Below are 15,998 nucleotides of genomic sequence, written 5' to 3' on the forward strand. Positions count from 1 at the left end.
TGTGTGGATGTGGGATGTGTAGATGTGTGCATGTGTATCTGTGTGTGGATGTGGGGTATGTGGATGTGTGCGTGTGTATCTGTGTGGATGTGGGATGTGTAGATGTGTGCATGTGTATCTGTGGATGTATGCGTGTGTATCTGTGTGTGGATGTGGGATGTGTAGATGTGTGCATGTGTATTTGTGTGGATGTGTGCGTGTGTATGTGTGTGTGGATGTGGGGTGTGTGGATGTGTGCGTGTGTATCTGTGTGTGGATGTGTGCGTGTGTTTCTGTGTGAATGTGGGGCGTGTGGATGTGTGCATGTGTATCTGTGTGTGGATGTGGGGTGTGTGGATGTGGGGTGTGTGGATGTGTGCTTATCTGTGTGTGGATGTGGGGCATGTGGATGTGTGCGTGTGTATCTGTGTGGATGTGGGGTGTGTGTAGGTGCATGTGTGTGAGGATGGGTGTGTGCATGTTTGTATCTGTGGATGTGGGGTGTGGATGTGGGGGGTGGGGGGTGTGGGGTATGTGTGTATGTGTGTGTGTGGATGTGGGCTGTGTGCATGGTGTATGAGTGTGTAGAGTGGGTGTGTGCATATGGATGTCTGCATGTGTGCGTATGTTTAGCAGCAGGTATTTTTTTAATGAAATATTGCTCAGAACCAAATATTAAAAGCCTATTAAAGGTTTCATGGTGATTGGGGACCCAGAGCCCCCTCTTGGAGTCTCCCCTCCCCCATCCCCTAACTTTGTGCCCCACTGTGGCTCCTCAGACACCTCCGGGGACACCCCAGTCCTTGACTGCAAGGTGAAAACCCATGCTAGGAGCTCTGTCCCCACACCTGCCCCGGGTGCTATGGTGTGGCCCGCTGGATATTCTCAGGGTCCCTGTGTCACCTCGTTGGTACCTGTGGTAAACATGGGAACACTGTTGACCTCTGGTTGGGATGAGGGTTTGGCAGAGAATGTTCAAACCAGCGCACAGCCTTCTGGGTGACTTTGGGAGGAGAGGTTGGCGGGCCCAGGCACAGGGTGACTCGGACCCCCTGCCTCCCACAGCTCTGCGTCCACGACAACTACAGAAACAACCCCTTCCACAACTTCCGGCACTGCTTCTGCGTGGCCCAGATGATGTACAGCATGGTCTGGCTCTGTGGTCTCCAGGTGGGTCCTGCCCGCCGCATACCCAGACCTCTACTCTCGGGGGTCAGATGGAAGCCCCTTCCAGGGAGTAGCAGCCCCATCCCACCAAGAGAGCCACAGGTGTGGTGTCCCCAGCCGCTCTGCCCCTCCTAGGGAAGCAGCACCCCCACCACTGTCAGTCTCCCCATGGGCAAGGCTGCTCCTAGGATTACATGAGCAGGTGCGCCCCCGACCTGGTCACCCCTCCACCCCCACAGAAAGGCTGGTCCTCTCCCACCATGCCACGAGACTCCACATGGCTGCAGGGGCCTTTGTCCTCACCTTACCACTCACCCAATTCCACCCCCCTCATCCCATCCCACCCTCCGAGTGAAGAGGGCAAACACCTACGCCCTGTTTTCCAATCCAGGAGAAGTTCTCACAAACGGATATCCTGATCCTAATGACAGCGGCCATCTGCCACGATCTGGACCATCCTGGCTACAACAACACGTATGTACAGGATTTTCTCTTGTTTTCCTTTTAAAAGGCACCCTGGCTACTGGAGGGAACCTGTCAGCCCAACCCTCAGAGCAGTTCCCAGAAGCTGTCAACGATGGCCTCCCAGCCCCAGCTCTGCCTCCACTGACACAGCTCCCAGCTTCTGGACTTTGCCCAGGGCCTTGGGTCTCCCCGGAGTAGAACTTTTGGGATTATCAAACCCCAGGGGGACTTTCCCACACCTGTGCGGGCCTGGTCCAGGCTCAGGTGCACAGCAGGGCCCTGGCCACGCCGGCGCTTTCTCCACCCCAGGCAGGGAGCAACACCTGTGGGCACGCAGGGATGGGGGCTCCACACACCCCTCTCAGGAGCTCGCCTCTCCCCGGGCAGGCTTCCAGCTGGCTTCTGCAGGGAAAGCAGAGGCAGGGGCCGGAAGAGAGTGAGAAAAGGGGCTGCAGAATGACAGGAAGTGGGAGTGAGGTGTCCCTCGGGACAGGGATGAGAAGGACAGACCGTTGCTCCACTCCTGCCTCCATGGGCACAGAGTTCCTCCCCACGTGGCAGACACGGTCCAGGCCGTGGGCTTGCGTTTGTGTCCACAGTGGCGCAGCAGCTCTTTCTGTTGAATTGTGTATTTGTGTGACGATGTCATCACAGGCCTGAGAGCTCTGCTGCCGTGTGTTGGCACCTAGTGGGTTCCAAGGTGCGGCAGTTGGCACTTCTCCCGGGGCCATCACCATGCACACCCATCTGTTCTCCTTTTGCTCATTTCACACTCACGGCAGCTGCCACAGCACAGGCCAGCAGAGGCCTTGACCACAGCATCCCAGTGAACCACAGCCTAGTTCTGCCCACCTGCCTCTGGCACCTGGTGACATTTGACAATTTTGCAAGAGGCCATGATGCCTCAGGGCCTGTCCCAGGGAGCATGCTCCTTCCTCAGAGGGGTCCTGGGACTGCAGGAGCATGGGGACGTGAAGTTGCAGGGGCAGCCGAGCAGCAGGAGGGGCCTTCTGGGTGGGGCAGGGCACAGGCGGCTCCCCAAGCCCCCACGGCACTTTCTCCCCGACTCTACTCCACTTATATGCCTGGGCGTTGCTCCCCAGTGCAGGTGCCTGGTGAGTGCGCCTGAGCCTCCCCTCACTGTCTCCTCGCCTCCCAGGTACCAGATCAACGCCCGCACAGAGCTGGCAGTTCGCTACAATGACATCTCACCGCTGGAGAACCACCACTGTGCCGTGGCCTTCCAGATCCTCGCTGAGCCCGAGTGCAACATCTTCTCCAACATCCCACCTGATGGGTTCAAGCAGATCCGACAGGTGCGCGGGGTGAGGGCCCTCCCACCAGAGTGGGGGCACATTCAGGGACAGCAGCCCCCATTCTCCATTGGCTGGAGGCTCCCAGAAGCTCCTGGCCACAGCAGTGCCCTGCGGACCTGGGGGAACCCCTCCCTCCTTCCTCACCTCCTCCAGGGTGGAGCCCCAAAAAGAGGGTACCCTCGCCATGCACACGTGTATCCCACTGACCTGCACTTCCCAGCCTCTATTTAATTGAGCCTTCACTGGCTCCCTCTGAGATAAATCCTTTGTCCATCTTCCAGTCCAAGAAACTGAGGCTTAGCAAAGGTAGGGAGCCCGCCCAAGGAGGGGGCGGGCCCTGGACAGACACGTCTGCTGCATCCAACTAGGAGAGCTACCCTGCTCCATAACCCCAGCTGCTGTCACCTGCCACCCACAGCCCAGTCAGCCCCCTTCCATTTCTTTTTTTTTTTTTTCTGAGACAGAGTCTCGCTCTGTTGCCCAGGCTGGAGTGTAATGGTGCAATCTCAGCTCACTGCAGTCTCCACCTCCTGGGTTCAAGCAATTCTCCTGCCTCAGCCTCCCAAATAGCTGGGATTACAGGTGTGCACCACCACGCCCGGCTAATTTTTGGTATTTTTAGTAGAGATGGTGTTTCACCATGTTGGCCAGGCTGGTCTTGAATTCCAGACCTCAGGTGATCCACCTGCCTCGACCTCCCAAAGTGCTGGGATTACAGGCATGAGTCACCGTGCCCAGCCGCCCCTTCTGTTTTAGATAAGGGGGCTTTCTGCCTCTCAGGGCGTGATGGGAGGAGAGTGAGAGGGACATCTGCGTGAGAGGAAGATGACCCAGTCCACCTGCCCCAGACAAACACCTCCAGCTCACCGAAATAACACCCCCTTCCACACGGGAATTCCTCATCAAACCCTCACTCTCTGACGTTTGCAGGGGAGGGAAGCTCTCAGAGTAACCTCTGGGAGAAATGTGTGGGGTGAATAGTAGCGTCCTTCAAACAAGGCCCACCTCCCGTGAGTGTGATCTTATTTGGAAAAGGGTCTTTGCGTTTGTACTTGTTAAGATCTCCAGATAAGATCAGTGTGGATTGTCCAAGGGGGCCCTAAATCCAAAGACTAGTGTCCTTGGACAAGACAGAGGAGAAAACAGTCCAGACACAGAGAAGGCAGCGTGAAGATGCAGTGATTGGAGATTGGAGTGATGCAGCCCTAAACCAAGGGATTCCCGGTCCCCCGGGGGCCAGGAGGAGACAAGGAAGGACCTTCCCCTGGAGTCTTCGGAGAGAGCAGGGCCCTGCCCACACCTTGATCTTGGTTCTGGCCTCCAGCACTGTGAGAGAATGAGTGTTGTTTTAAGCTGCCTAGTTTGTGGTACTTTGTGTGGCAGCCCCAGGACACTCACCCAGGGCACCGTTCCACAAGGCAGACCTCAGCCATTCGAAGTATAAGTGGCTTCCTTCCAGAGGCAGCCGACAAAGACTGTCTGGACTCCAGCACTGGGAAAATACTCGCCGCCCTCCCAGAGTGCTGCTGAGCCTCACTTATCAGAGAGCAGCAGCCTCGTCTACCATGGCTTTCCAATTTGTCTACGCTTCCAGGAGGTTCAAAGTCCAGTGTAAAAAGCTGAAGTCAGTGAAGCATTTGAGGAAGCTCTGAGGAAGCAGCATGCTCCCTGGGATGGGGGGCCCTGAGGCATCACGGCCTCTTGCAAAATTGTCAGATGTCACCATGTGCCAGAGGCAGGGGTGGGCAGAACCAGGCTGTGGTTCACTGGGATGCTGTGGTCAAGGCCTCTGCTCGCCTGTGCTGTGCCGGCCGCTGTGAGTGTGAAATGAGCAGAAGGAGAACAGATGGGTGTGCATGGTGATGGCCCCGGGAGGAGTGCAGACAGCCGCACCTTGGAACCCACTAGGTCTGACACGGCAGCAGCACTCTCTGGCCTGTGACGACATCATTGCACAAACATACACAATTCAACAGACAATTTACAGTCATTATTGAATCACCGGTTCCCAGTACAGTTATCTCCCCTTTATCTATAGGCTCTCTGGCCTCTCCTCCATGTATGTGCCCCTCCCCACCCTGCAAGCAGGTGCCCTGTGTGGCTATAAGCTGTGACAAATCTTCGTCTGCAGTAGGTCAAGGGGCAACCGTGAAGAAAGAACACTGCATCTGCCACTGCTGCCCCAGTGGGGAGTTCCTCCAGGGACAGGACCCGGGGAATCAAAGGAAGTGAACGCCCCTTAGTGTAGCCTTCATCCCACTGAGCCATGTCAGAGAGCATCCCACAAGAGAAGGAGGCAGCACCCGACTGGAGGAGCAGCCCCTCTGCACACGGGATCGTCCTCATGCCCAGCCACCGTGGGGACACACCAGCGTTGGCTGCTTCAAATGCTTCACTGACTGCAAAATGTGACTCTCTGCTGGGGGTAAAATTCGTTGTCCCACTTTTTAAAAAATATATTTTGTCATGGAAGATTTCAGGAATAACTGAATAAATGCTTCACTAATAACACAATTCAATGTTTACAGGAAAATTGAATAATTCAAGATGCAAGTGATGTCCACCTCAAAAATATATGTATACATTTGAAATGACCTAGATTGATGGGTTTGGGTTTTGTATCTGATGCTTGTGGTTTTATTTTCTTGGAAGAGGAAAATATCATACCTGGCACAGAGATGTGTTCTGTAAATGACTGAGGGGTGGGTGGATGGATGGACAAATGGATGGAAGGGTGGATGGATGGAAGGCCAGATGGGTGGGTGGGTGGATGGATGGATGGATGGATGGATGGATGGATGGATGGATGGATAAATGGATGGAAGGGTAGATGGATGGAAGGACAGATGGGTGGATAGATGGATCGATGGATGGAGAAATGGATGGAAGGGTAGATGGAAGGATAGATGGGTGGATGGGTGGATGGGTAGATGGATGGGTAGAGGATAAATGGGTAGGTGGATAGATGGATGGATGGATGTGTTTTTGGGGTGAATGGATGGATATGTGGACAAATGAATGGATGGGTGATGGATGCACATATGAATCAGAATGAGGGATACATGAAATAATGTGTGCAGGAGGCTCAGTAGGCCTCCGTTGAATACTTGTTGGGATTATGCTCGTGTTAACACTTTGTTCTCTAACTATTTAGGGAATGATCACGTTAATCTTGGCCACTGACATGGCAAGACATGCAGAAATTATGGATTCTTTCAAAGAGAAAATGGAGAATTTTGACTACAGCAATGAGGAGCACATGACCCTGGTGAGTGACTTGTTCTGCCTGTGTGAGCAGCCAGGCGGTGGGCTGGCTGAGTGGGTCATCCATCCAGCTCACGCTGGAAGCCAAGAAGCCAAAAGTATTAGTCTTGCCTTGAAACATGGTATCTATAAATTTGGTTTTCAAGGTCATGACTCTTACTAGGAAAGTCCCAGGCAGGGTCTCCCTCCTGACGGAGCCTCCTGCATGGTCAGAGGCGGCACTCTCCCATTCCTCCATCTCTTTTGGATTTGAGGGAGATAAGTGGGTGAAGGCCATGCATCTGGCTCTGCTTTCCAGAGAATAAAACCAGCTCTCCCCTGAAGGCACAGCCCCAGCCCATCTCTGTGGGAGCAACTCCAACACAGTCCCTGCTCCCCAAGCTGGCATCCCCCCCAGGCCCACACCATAGCCCGGCACCCCTCTATCACCAGGACAAGGGGGCCAGAGAAGGGGTAGGGGGCCTCCCCCATGAGAAGTTGCAGCATCTTCCTTTCGGAAAGGGCAGGCACTGGTCACCCCAAGGCACACAAGGACCGGAGCACGACTCATGCCTGGAATCCAGCACTTTGGGAGGCCACGGTGGGAGGATTACTTGAGTCCAGAACTTTGAGACCAGTCTGAGCAACATCTCCACAAAAAAAGAAAAAACAAAAAATCAGTGCATACCTGTGGTTCCAACTGCTTGGGAGGTGGAGGTGGGAGGGTCGCAGGAGCCCAGGTCCAGGCTGCAGTGAGCCATGGTCGTTCCACTGCACTCCAGCCTGGGCAACAGAGCAAGGGTCTGTCTCAAAAAGCAGAAGAGAGAGAGGTGCAGGGATGGACCTGCAGGCAGGGGTGACCCACGCCCCACCGATGCCATCTTCCTCCCTCTGAGGTGGGAGGACAGGTCAGGGAAGAGACGGGGAGGGGCAGAATGCCGGAGGATCGGGTACCAGGTGGTCAGGACCTCCGAGCCCAGCTAAAGTTCCCCACTCCCACCCCCAGCCTTACACACTGCAGCTGTGCAGACCAGAGGCAAAGCGAGGCTCAGAGCCCAGGCTTCCGTTTATCCCAACGACTGGCACCGGGCGGGGTCAGATGACAAGCAGCACAGCCAGAGATTGTCTCACTGCTAGGGAGCCCCAGACGGGGCTTCATGAACACTGGAGGACAGAGGTGGGGGGAAGGTCTTGGGGGGAAAGGTTCTGAGTCAAAATGGGCCCTGATAAGGAGGCCTCCAAGGAGAGTACGGGCTGACATGGGAGGTGTGAGGTGCAGGGAGTGTGGCCGGCAGGGCCTGGGACCTTGAGCTTCCCCAAAGACAGTGCCGCCCTGGCCCTGTCCTAGGTCTGATATGGGGACAGCTCCCCTTGACCTTCTCCAGAGACAGTGCCACCCTGGCCCTGTCCTAGGTCTGGTGTGGGGACGGCTCCCCCAGGGCCTGCCAGGCACAGGCTAGTAATTGCCTCTGGTCTGGAGCCGGACTCCACAGAGGAGTCAAAGAAAGACCTGGATGGCTTCCTGGGAACTGATAGGGTGGGGAAAGGAAGGGTGACCACAGCAGGGTCCCTTCGAGGTCCCGCCGAGGTTGGAAGGCAGGATCCACCAAGCATCGTGCAGACACCGAGCTGAACTGACCTGCCCCTCACCTAGTCACATTCCCCAAACCAGCAGGTGCAGCCCGCAGCCCGGGGCCATGTGCCTCAGCTGGCCTTTCCTGTTGAACCAGCTTCAGAGCCTGGACAGCAGCCAACACTTTGGCCCGGAAACCTGGTGATTCCAGACAGTCATTTGTGCCCGGTGCAGGCAAGGCTGCGGGACACCAGCCCTCCACGGCCTGTCCTATGGCGACATCCGGGCTAGTTCGGGTGGAAGCTGCTGCATCCCTGGGTCTACCCTATCTCCTCTTGAAGCTCCCATGGTGTGCCCAACCCTGGCCAAGCTCGGACGGAGCCACCTGTCCTCTGGGAAGATAAGCAGTGCACCCACCTGGGGAACAGCAGCAAATAGGGGGTGACCAGGCACGGGGCAGTGCTCTGGGGATATCACCTGGGCTGGGATGGCGAGAAAGGCTGGAAGGAGGGGACCCAAACAGGACCTTGAAGGTTCATTCTCCATTGAGAAGGTAGCCTGTCCTCCCTGAAGTCAGCCAGGCTCAGTTGCATGGTCCAGCTGCATGGTCCTCCATCTCTTCCTGCCTGTAACGGCAAGTCCAGACCTGAGCAGCTCAGCAGGCCGTGTTCTACCTCCTGTTACCTCAATTCCAAAATCTCTTCTTTCAGCTGAAGATGATTTTGATAAAATGCTGTGATATCTCTAACGAGGTCCGTCCAATGGAAGTCGCAGAGCCTTGGGTGGACTGTTTATTAGAGGAATATTTTATGCAGGTAAGAGTCTTGCAGAGCAATCAAGCCTCCAGCCAGTCTTATTAACCCCACTTAGTAAGGATTTGCGTTAAACAGCATGCCAGGGTGGACCCGCATATTCACCGGGCCGCGGACAGTTCAGCCTCCAGAAAGCCTTCACGGGGCGTACATCAGAAACAAAATGGGTTATAATTTGAGACCTGAAAGAGAGTGACAATCCAGAAAAGCTAATGTCCTAAAACTGCCACCTGTCACTGCTAATTGAACCATTATTAGAAGCAGCCTTGTCAAGCCAGTTGCCTGAAAGTCAAGAAGCAAGAACTGCAGAGGCAGGAGGGGCCCCAAGAGGGCTGAGACCCAGCAGGTCAGCTCACACAGATGGCCACGGGGAAGGTCGGGGACATAGAAAACCAAGCCAGCTGAAAACAACCACCAAATGTTAATACAACAGCTTGATCAAGCCCAGGAGAACTCGGGAGGCTTTCTGCAGGACACCTCTGCTGTCCTGTGTTACATGCAACTTACCTCTGTCTGTCTCTCATCTCGGTCTTCCCAGCTAGACCTGCATGCCCAGCTCTGTTTAGCACTGAAGATACTGTCGCCCTCACCTTGTTCTTTACTGAGACACATTTGTGGTGTAGTTTGGTTGGTTGGTGGTTAACTGGCGCATCTTGTCTTTCTCTGAGAACAGCGATCTGGTTCCGGGGCATTTCTGTCTTTAATGTCGCTATCTACTGCATTCCCTGCAGAGCGACCGTGAGAAGTCAGAAGGCCTTCCCGTGGCCCCGTTCATGGACCGAGACAAAGTGACCAAGGCCACAGCCCAGATTGGGTTTATCAAGTTTGTCCTGATCCCAATGTTTGAAACAGTGACTAAGGTGAGTAACTGTCACCGCATGTGACACTTGCATACACTCAGATACACAGGCACACGCAGGCACACGCAGGCACACACAGGCACATACACAGGCAACACCACAGACACACAGGCACACACCACACCAGGCACACGGCATGCACAGCATGCACACCACAGACACGGCAGGGCACACAGACGCACACCAGACCATACATTGCACACCAGGCCACACACTCCATGCCACACACAGGCACATAACATATATATACAACCACATGCACAGGCTCACAGTCATGCCTCCCACAACGACACAGGCACACACAGGGCCACCAAATGCACACACAGGTTACACATGCACCACACAGGCCACCATAGTACACATGCACACAGGCACACACATGCCACCACAGGTATGACAAGCACACACACAGGTACACCACGCACACAGGCACAACAAAGGTACCACACGTCACCACAGGGGCACACACGTGACACACAGTATTGCACATGCACACCACCAGGTACACCACGGCCACCACACCACAGCACACAGGCAACACACATGCACCACCACAGGTATGGGCACAGGCACTCCAGGTACACACGCCACCAGACACAGGTACACACACGCAACAGGGCCACACACATTGCACCACACAACAGGTACACACATGGGCCACACCACAGGGCACCAATACAGGTACACACGCACACAGGCCACACCTTTGCACATCACTGAGCCAGCCTTTCCCCCGGCTGTCGTGGTGGGACTGCTGTCCCTGCTCATCCAGATGCCTGCTCCCCCACAAGCCTGACCTGTGACCCCAGCTTCTCCCCCACTCTCTATGCTGCAACTCCCTGCCTTGCCTCACTGGGCCCTGGGGAGGCCCCTCATTGCCCTCCTGCATCACTGCTAGCCTTCAAGTCCCTGGAGGCAGCACCGGCTGTTGACTCTCCTTTCCCCTCTCTGTGTCCCAGTTCCACTGAGTCCTCACCTGTGGAGGAACCACTGAGCTCTGTGCCCTCGAGCTGTGAAGCCCCCGTCCAGCTCCCAGTCTCACCGCACCCAGCCACCAAGGCCTTGCTCCCTGCACACAGCTCGTTCCTGCCCAGCTCCCCCCAGGGCCCCTGAGCTGCCTGTGGCCCCTGCCAAGGCCCCACCTCAAGGCACCCCCAGCATGTGCAAAACAGGCCCATCTCTTATTTCCCCCAGGGGTCTGGTCTCACAGCCTTGCACCCTTCGACCTTCCTGGGCTCCCAAGTGCTGTGGATCCTTCTGCTCCAGGGGCATCTCCTGGAGCCGCCCCCACCCACTTCCCACTCCCAGGACCCTCAGTCGGGAGGCTGTCAGCTCCTTTCCCCTGCCCCTTGTCTTTGTTAGAACCTCAGAACCTGTCCCCAACCCTCATCTCACGGGCACGGAGGACACAGGAGGCGGTGGGGGGAGACTTTCTGTAGGACCTCATGGAGGGCGATGGGGGCCAGAGACAGAGCCACAGTGGGTGGGGGCGGCAGAGCCGGCACGAGGGTGTCCAGGAGCTGGGACTGGCCCAGAGGCTTCCGCACAGTGCACCTGACACCTGTTTTTCTCCGACGTTTCCCATTGCTGTAAGAATGAGGGACTCTGAATGAATCCGTTTTTCCCTCCCAGCTCTTCCCCATGGTTGAGGAGATCATGCTGCAGCCGCTTTGGGAATCCCGAGATCGCTATGAGGAACTAAAGCGGATAGACGACGCCATGAAAGAGGTAAAACGCACCAAGAAGAACCTTCCTTCCTTGTGGCAAGCAGGCATACCGCCCTCTGCACTCCTGACTCCAGAATCTTGGATGTGCCAAGCAGGGCACCACTGAAGGTGGCCCCATGGACAGGCGCACGCGTCCCTTCCATCAGAAAGCCTGGCTCAGTGAAATTAGGGAACGTGATACGGGAAACCAAAACTGCATTCGCCAAGAACGCATCAGGGCTCAGAACCTTCGAGGGAGTTTACTGGCCGTGCCCTTCACAAGAATCACAACTGTCACCCACACCTGTGGGCACCCAGGTGTCCTTGGGCGTATCCGCCGCTGTTAGAGCATCTGGGTCCCCTCTGAGTACAGCGCCTGGTCTGGCCTCAGGGCTGACTTGTTCAGAGGAGGCCATGGGCTAGAAAGGGGCCCTCCCCTGGCACAGGGGCAAAGCGACCATCCACCTGCCAGCTTCCGGGCCCAGAACACACACCAGCACCTCTCAGGGGACAGGGAGCCTGGGGCTGGCTTTCGGTAGCTGTTGCATTGACATCGTTTTGGAGGAAGGGGTCAAGGTCACAGGCTCAGGGCCCACGCAGTCTTTCCACAGATTCCCCCGGCTGTCTGCTGTCCAGCCGCCCATGGTGTGGCCTCTGCCCCGCCCTTCTGCCTCCTCCCCCCAGCGCCCCCATGCAGCTCGAACAGCCTCACTACTCCTGCAGAGTTTGACGCCTCCTGGCCTTGGCCGGTGTTGCCTCTGCCACCCCCCCTCCCCACAGTGCCCTTTGTACCATTGAAGCACCCTCCAAGGCCCGTCAGTCAGGGCTCCCCTAGTTACTGTGCCCACCACGCCGTCTTTTCTGCCTGGGCGCTCCTGAAGCCCACATGGCCCACGATGCCCTTTTGAGCGCTGAGCCATTTTCCAGGCGTGGCCTTGTGTTGGTCTCATCTCCCTCGACTGACGGCCCCGTGCTCCCCGTGCCCACACCTGCCCGGGGCGCCATGCCAGGCACATGGTAGATGCCCAGCAATTGCTTAGAAATTGACTGAAAATCCAGACCAGCTGCCCTGACTTCTCCAGTTGACGGAAAGTCACAGAAAGGTCTCTAAAGCTCTGGAAGGCTGAGAGCACTTATGCAGAGGGACAGAGGTAGCAGGAAGGCTCCTCCTACTCCAGAACCCCGCAGGAGAGCTGAATGGGCTTGTGCCTCTCTCGTGGGCCTCCGAGAGCCGTAGCCCTGATGGCCTTGAGTCTCTAGGCCTGAGCCCTGCTGCCCAGTAGGGGACACTAGGGTTCCTCAAGGTCTCTGCCTTCCCCCTCTTAGCCCCCACAAAAAGGACAGTCACACCAAAGAGGTGAAAAGGCCCAAGTCACAGGCTCTGCACACACCACCAGTCCCTGCGGCTGTGGTGGCTGCGGCTGGGTGAGCTCAGGCCCTGGATGTCCAGGCCCCGGATGAGGCACCAAGGGTAGTGGGACAGGGTCCACAGAGCTGCCTCTGAAAAGCCCGTGTCAGGAGCACTTGGGCTCACAGGGGCTGGACACCACAGGCTTTCACATTGCAGCACCTCCAGGCAACAGAAGCTGCTGGAAGAGAGGCAGACACTCCCCTGCTGTCTCCTGCTCCCTGACTTGGCCTTCTCTGCATTTTGTTCCAGTTACAGAAGAAGACTGACAGCTTGACGTCTGGAGCCACCGAGAAGTCCAGAGAGAGAAGCAGAGATGTGAAAACCAGTGAAGGTAATGCTGCCTCTGCTGAAGTGGCGTCAGTCCATGCAGTGATTGCGACAAATGACAGAAGGAAGAGGAAGGGGAGAAAATCTGAATTTTGGAATACCTTTACATGAATGGAATTTTTTTTTTTTTTCAGACGAATTCTCGCTCTTGTTGCCCAGGCTGGAGTGCAATGGTGTGATCTCGGCTCACTGAAACCTGTACCTCCCAGGTTCAAGCAATTCTCCTGCCTCGGCCCCCTGAGTAGCTGGGATTATAGGCGTGTGCCACCACACCTGGCTAGTTTTTGTATTTTTAGTAGAGACAGGGTTTCACCATGTTGGCCAGGCTGGTCTTGAACTCCTGGCCTCAAGTGACTCACCTGCCTCTGCCTCCCAAAGTGCTAGGATTACAGGCGTGAGCCACTGCGCCCGGCCAAATGAATGGAAATTTTATTCCTTGCATCTAATCATTAGAATTAGGCTCTTAAGCCTGGTGGCTCATGCCTGTAATCTCAGCACTTTGGGAGGCCGAGTGGGCAGATCACTTGAGGTCAGGAGTTCAAGACCCAGCTTGGCCAACATGCTGAAACCCCCTCTCTACTAAAAATACAAAAATTACCCAGGTGTGATGGCACATACCTGTAGTCCCAGCTACATGGGAGACTGAGGCAGGAGAGTCACTCGAACCTGGGAGGCGAAGCTTGCAGTGAGCTGAGATTACGCTACTGCACTCCAGCCTGGGCAACAGCGAGACTCCATCTCAAAGGAAAAAAAAAGAATGAGGCTCTTAAAGAAGGGGAACATGCTTTAGTTAATAGAAAAACATCAATAATTAGCATATGCATCACTTATAAGAGTAAGGACTTTTTAAAAGTGCAATTGAAGTACTGAAAACTTCACCAATCACGTGTTGGCTTTCTATGGCTTTGAGAATTTCCCTCTGCACTTGTTGATATAGTTATTCAGCTCACGGGGAATGCAGAGCAGCCATTTGTTCACCTCATAATAAGGTCACACTATACATGTCTAACAGATAATTCAAGAGAGAGTGCATCAAGCATGTAAGGCTCAGGGCAGGATAAACGGGACATGGCTTATAAGTGGGGCAGCAACAGACTTTGGCGTCCAACACACCTGGTTTTGAGTCCAGGCTTGCCAATTACAAGCCAAGAGACGTGCACAAGTGTCTCAGCCTCTGAACCTCAGAGCCCCAATCTCTAAACCAGAGGCAATAATATCATTGTTACTGCTATTTTAGTGATTAAATAGTCAAAGTGCTGGTCTGGTCCCTGTGAAGGGCTCAATGTTGGTATTGGCTCAACTGTGTGGTATCTTAATGTTTTTTTTTTTTTTTTTTTTTTTTTTTTTTTTTTTGAGACGGAGTTCGTCTGTCGCCCAGGCGGGAGTGCAGTGGCCAGATCTCAGCTCACTGCAAGGCTACCGCCTCCCGGGTTTACGCCATTCTCCTGCTCAGCCTCCCAGAGTAGCTTGAGACTACAGGTGCCCCCGCCACCCCTCGCGCGGCTAGTTTTTTGTATTTTTTAGTAGAGATCGGGATTTCACCAGTGTTTATGCCAGGATGGTTCCTCGACCTCTCCTGACCTCGTGATCCGCCGTCTCGCCTCCCAAAGTGGATGGGATTACAGGCTTGACGCCACCTGCGCCCGGGCCGGCCCCCCCTCTCTCCCTAATACTTTTTAAGTCAGTTCATATTTTTCAGTGGCTCAGAAAAGGGATCAATACTTGTTTTATTTTGCTTAAATGTTATTGTCAGCATATATCTGACTGGCCCTCTTTCTTTAAAATGGTCCTATGTGTCCGGCCGGTGCGGGTCGTTCACAGCCTGTAATCCCAGACTTTGGGAGGCTTAGGCAGGCAGATCACTTGAGGTTCAGGAGTTTTAAACCAGCCTGGCCACATGGTGAAACCCCATCTCTAACTAAAACACAAAAATTAGACCCGCCTAGTGGCGCGTGCCTTTGTAACCCAGCTACTTTGGGAGCCAGAGGCAGGAAGAATTGGCTTGAACCCAAGGAGTGCGGCTGGTTGCAGTGAGCCGAAGATCAACGCCACTGACAAAACCTGGGCAACAGGGCCAGACTCTGTCTCAAAAAAAAAAAAAAAAGTCTGTGTATAATCCTGTTACGTTTCTGCGACTGCTGGCGCTTTTTTTTCATCTTGTTTTTTGAGATGGAGTCTCACTCTGTTGCCCAGGCTGAAGTGCAGTGGTGTAATTTCAGTTCACTGTAACCTCAACTTCCCAGGTTCAAGTGATTCTCCTGCCTCAGCCTCCCAGGTAGCTGGGATTACAGGCGTGCGCCACCACACCTGGCTAATTTTTGTATTTTTAGTAGAGACAGGGTTTCACCATGTTGGTCAGGCTGGGCTCAAACTCCTGACCTCGTGATCCACCAGCCTTGGTCTCCCAAAGCGCTGGGATTCCAGGCGTGAGCCACCGCGCCCTATTCCTAAAAAAACAAATCAGTCATCTTTCCCTTCTTCCAGGAGACTGTGTCTGAGGAACATGAAGGGCGTGGCTGCGGTTCCGGACGGGCTGGCGGAGCTGCGCGGGATCCTTGTGTGGGAAGAGCTGCCCTGGGCACCTGGCACCACAAGACCACGTTTTCTAAGAAACATTTTGTTCACTGATACAAAAAAAAAAAAGGAATTCATGATGCTGTACAGAATTTTATTTTTAAACTGTCTTTTAAATAATATATTCTTATACGGAAATGGGTACTGTACTTCTTCTTTGCTAGAGTTGTGTATGCTGCTTCCGGTAAGTTCTCTCGTGGAGACGAAGGACACTGTGCTTTTCCCCCAGATGTATCTTAGAGCAATTGACCGGTGTGATACGGTGCGTACGTCCCTGTAAATTCAGCATTAAATGTCAGAACGGTGCCCTGAGCGCAAGGACGTGCACGGGTCCTGTGTTTCTGAGCAGAGGGGGATGTTAGTGCCGTGTGTGCAACATCTGGGGACTGAGGCAGGGTGGCCAGACTGTAGGACGTGTGTCAGAGCAAACGCACCCATGGCCACGGGGACGACACATGCTGGGTGCTCCTGCGCAGGAAGACTGGTGACTTCACATTTAAATCCTCAGATAAGGAAAAGAGACATATGTATTTCAGCACGTCTGAGGGTCTCTATCTCGGGAGGA

At 54.7% G+C, this 15,998-nt stretch overlaps 1 protein-coding gene across 4 annotated transcripts in view; it reads left to right on the top strand.

Annotated features, from left to right (window-relative positions):
- Positions 1-15,571, top strand: part of PDE9A (phosphodiesterase 9A) — a 69,570-nt gene extending 53,999 nt beyond the window's left edge. For all 4 annotated transcript variants that reach the window (XM_017855210.1, XM_017855209.1, XM_017855212.1 and 1 more), the window contains 9 exons: positions 1,045-1,149; positions 1,538-1,620; positions 2,771-2,927; positions 6,082-6,195; positions 8,454-8,558; positions 9,287-9,415; positions 11,048-11,143; positions 12,782-12,863; positions 15,344-15,571. In XM_017855210.1, coding sequence (XP_017710699.1) covers positions 1,045-1,149; positions 1,538-1,620; positions 2,771-2,927; positions 6,082-6,195; positions 8,454-8,558; positions 9,287-9,415; positions 11,048-11,143; positions 12,782-12,863; positions 15,344-15,357 — 885 coding nt within the window. In that variant the 3' untranslated portion in view covers positions 15,358-15,571. The remainder of the gene's footprint in view (positions 1-1,044; positions 1,150-1,537; positions 1,621-2,770; positions 2,928-6,081; positions 6,196-8,453; positions 8,559-9,286; positions 9,416-11,047; positions 11,144-12,781; positions 12,864-15,343) is intronic.
- The last annotated feature ends 427 nt before the right edge of the window (positions 15,572-15,998 follow it).

Source organism: Rhinopithecus bieti, unplaced genomic scaffold (genome assembly GCF_001698545.2).
Source record: "Rhinopithecus bieti isolate Rb0 unplaced genomic scaffold, ASM169854v2 scaffold_40803, whole genome shotgun sequence".
NCBI classification, from domain to species: Eukaryota; Metazoa; Chordata; class Mammalia; order Primates; family Cercopithecidae; genus Rhinopithecus; species Rhinopithecus bieti.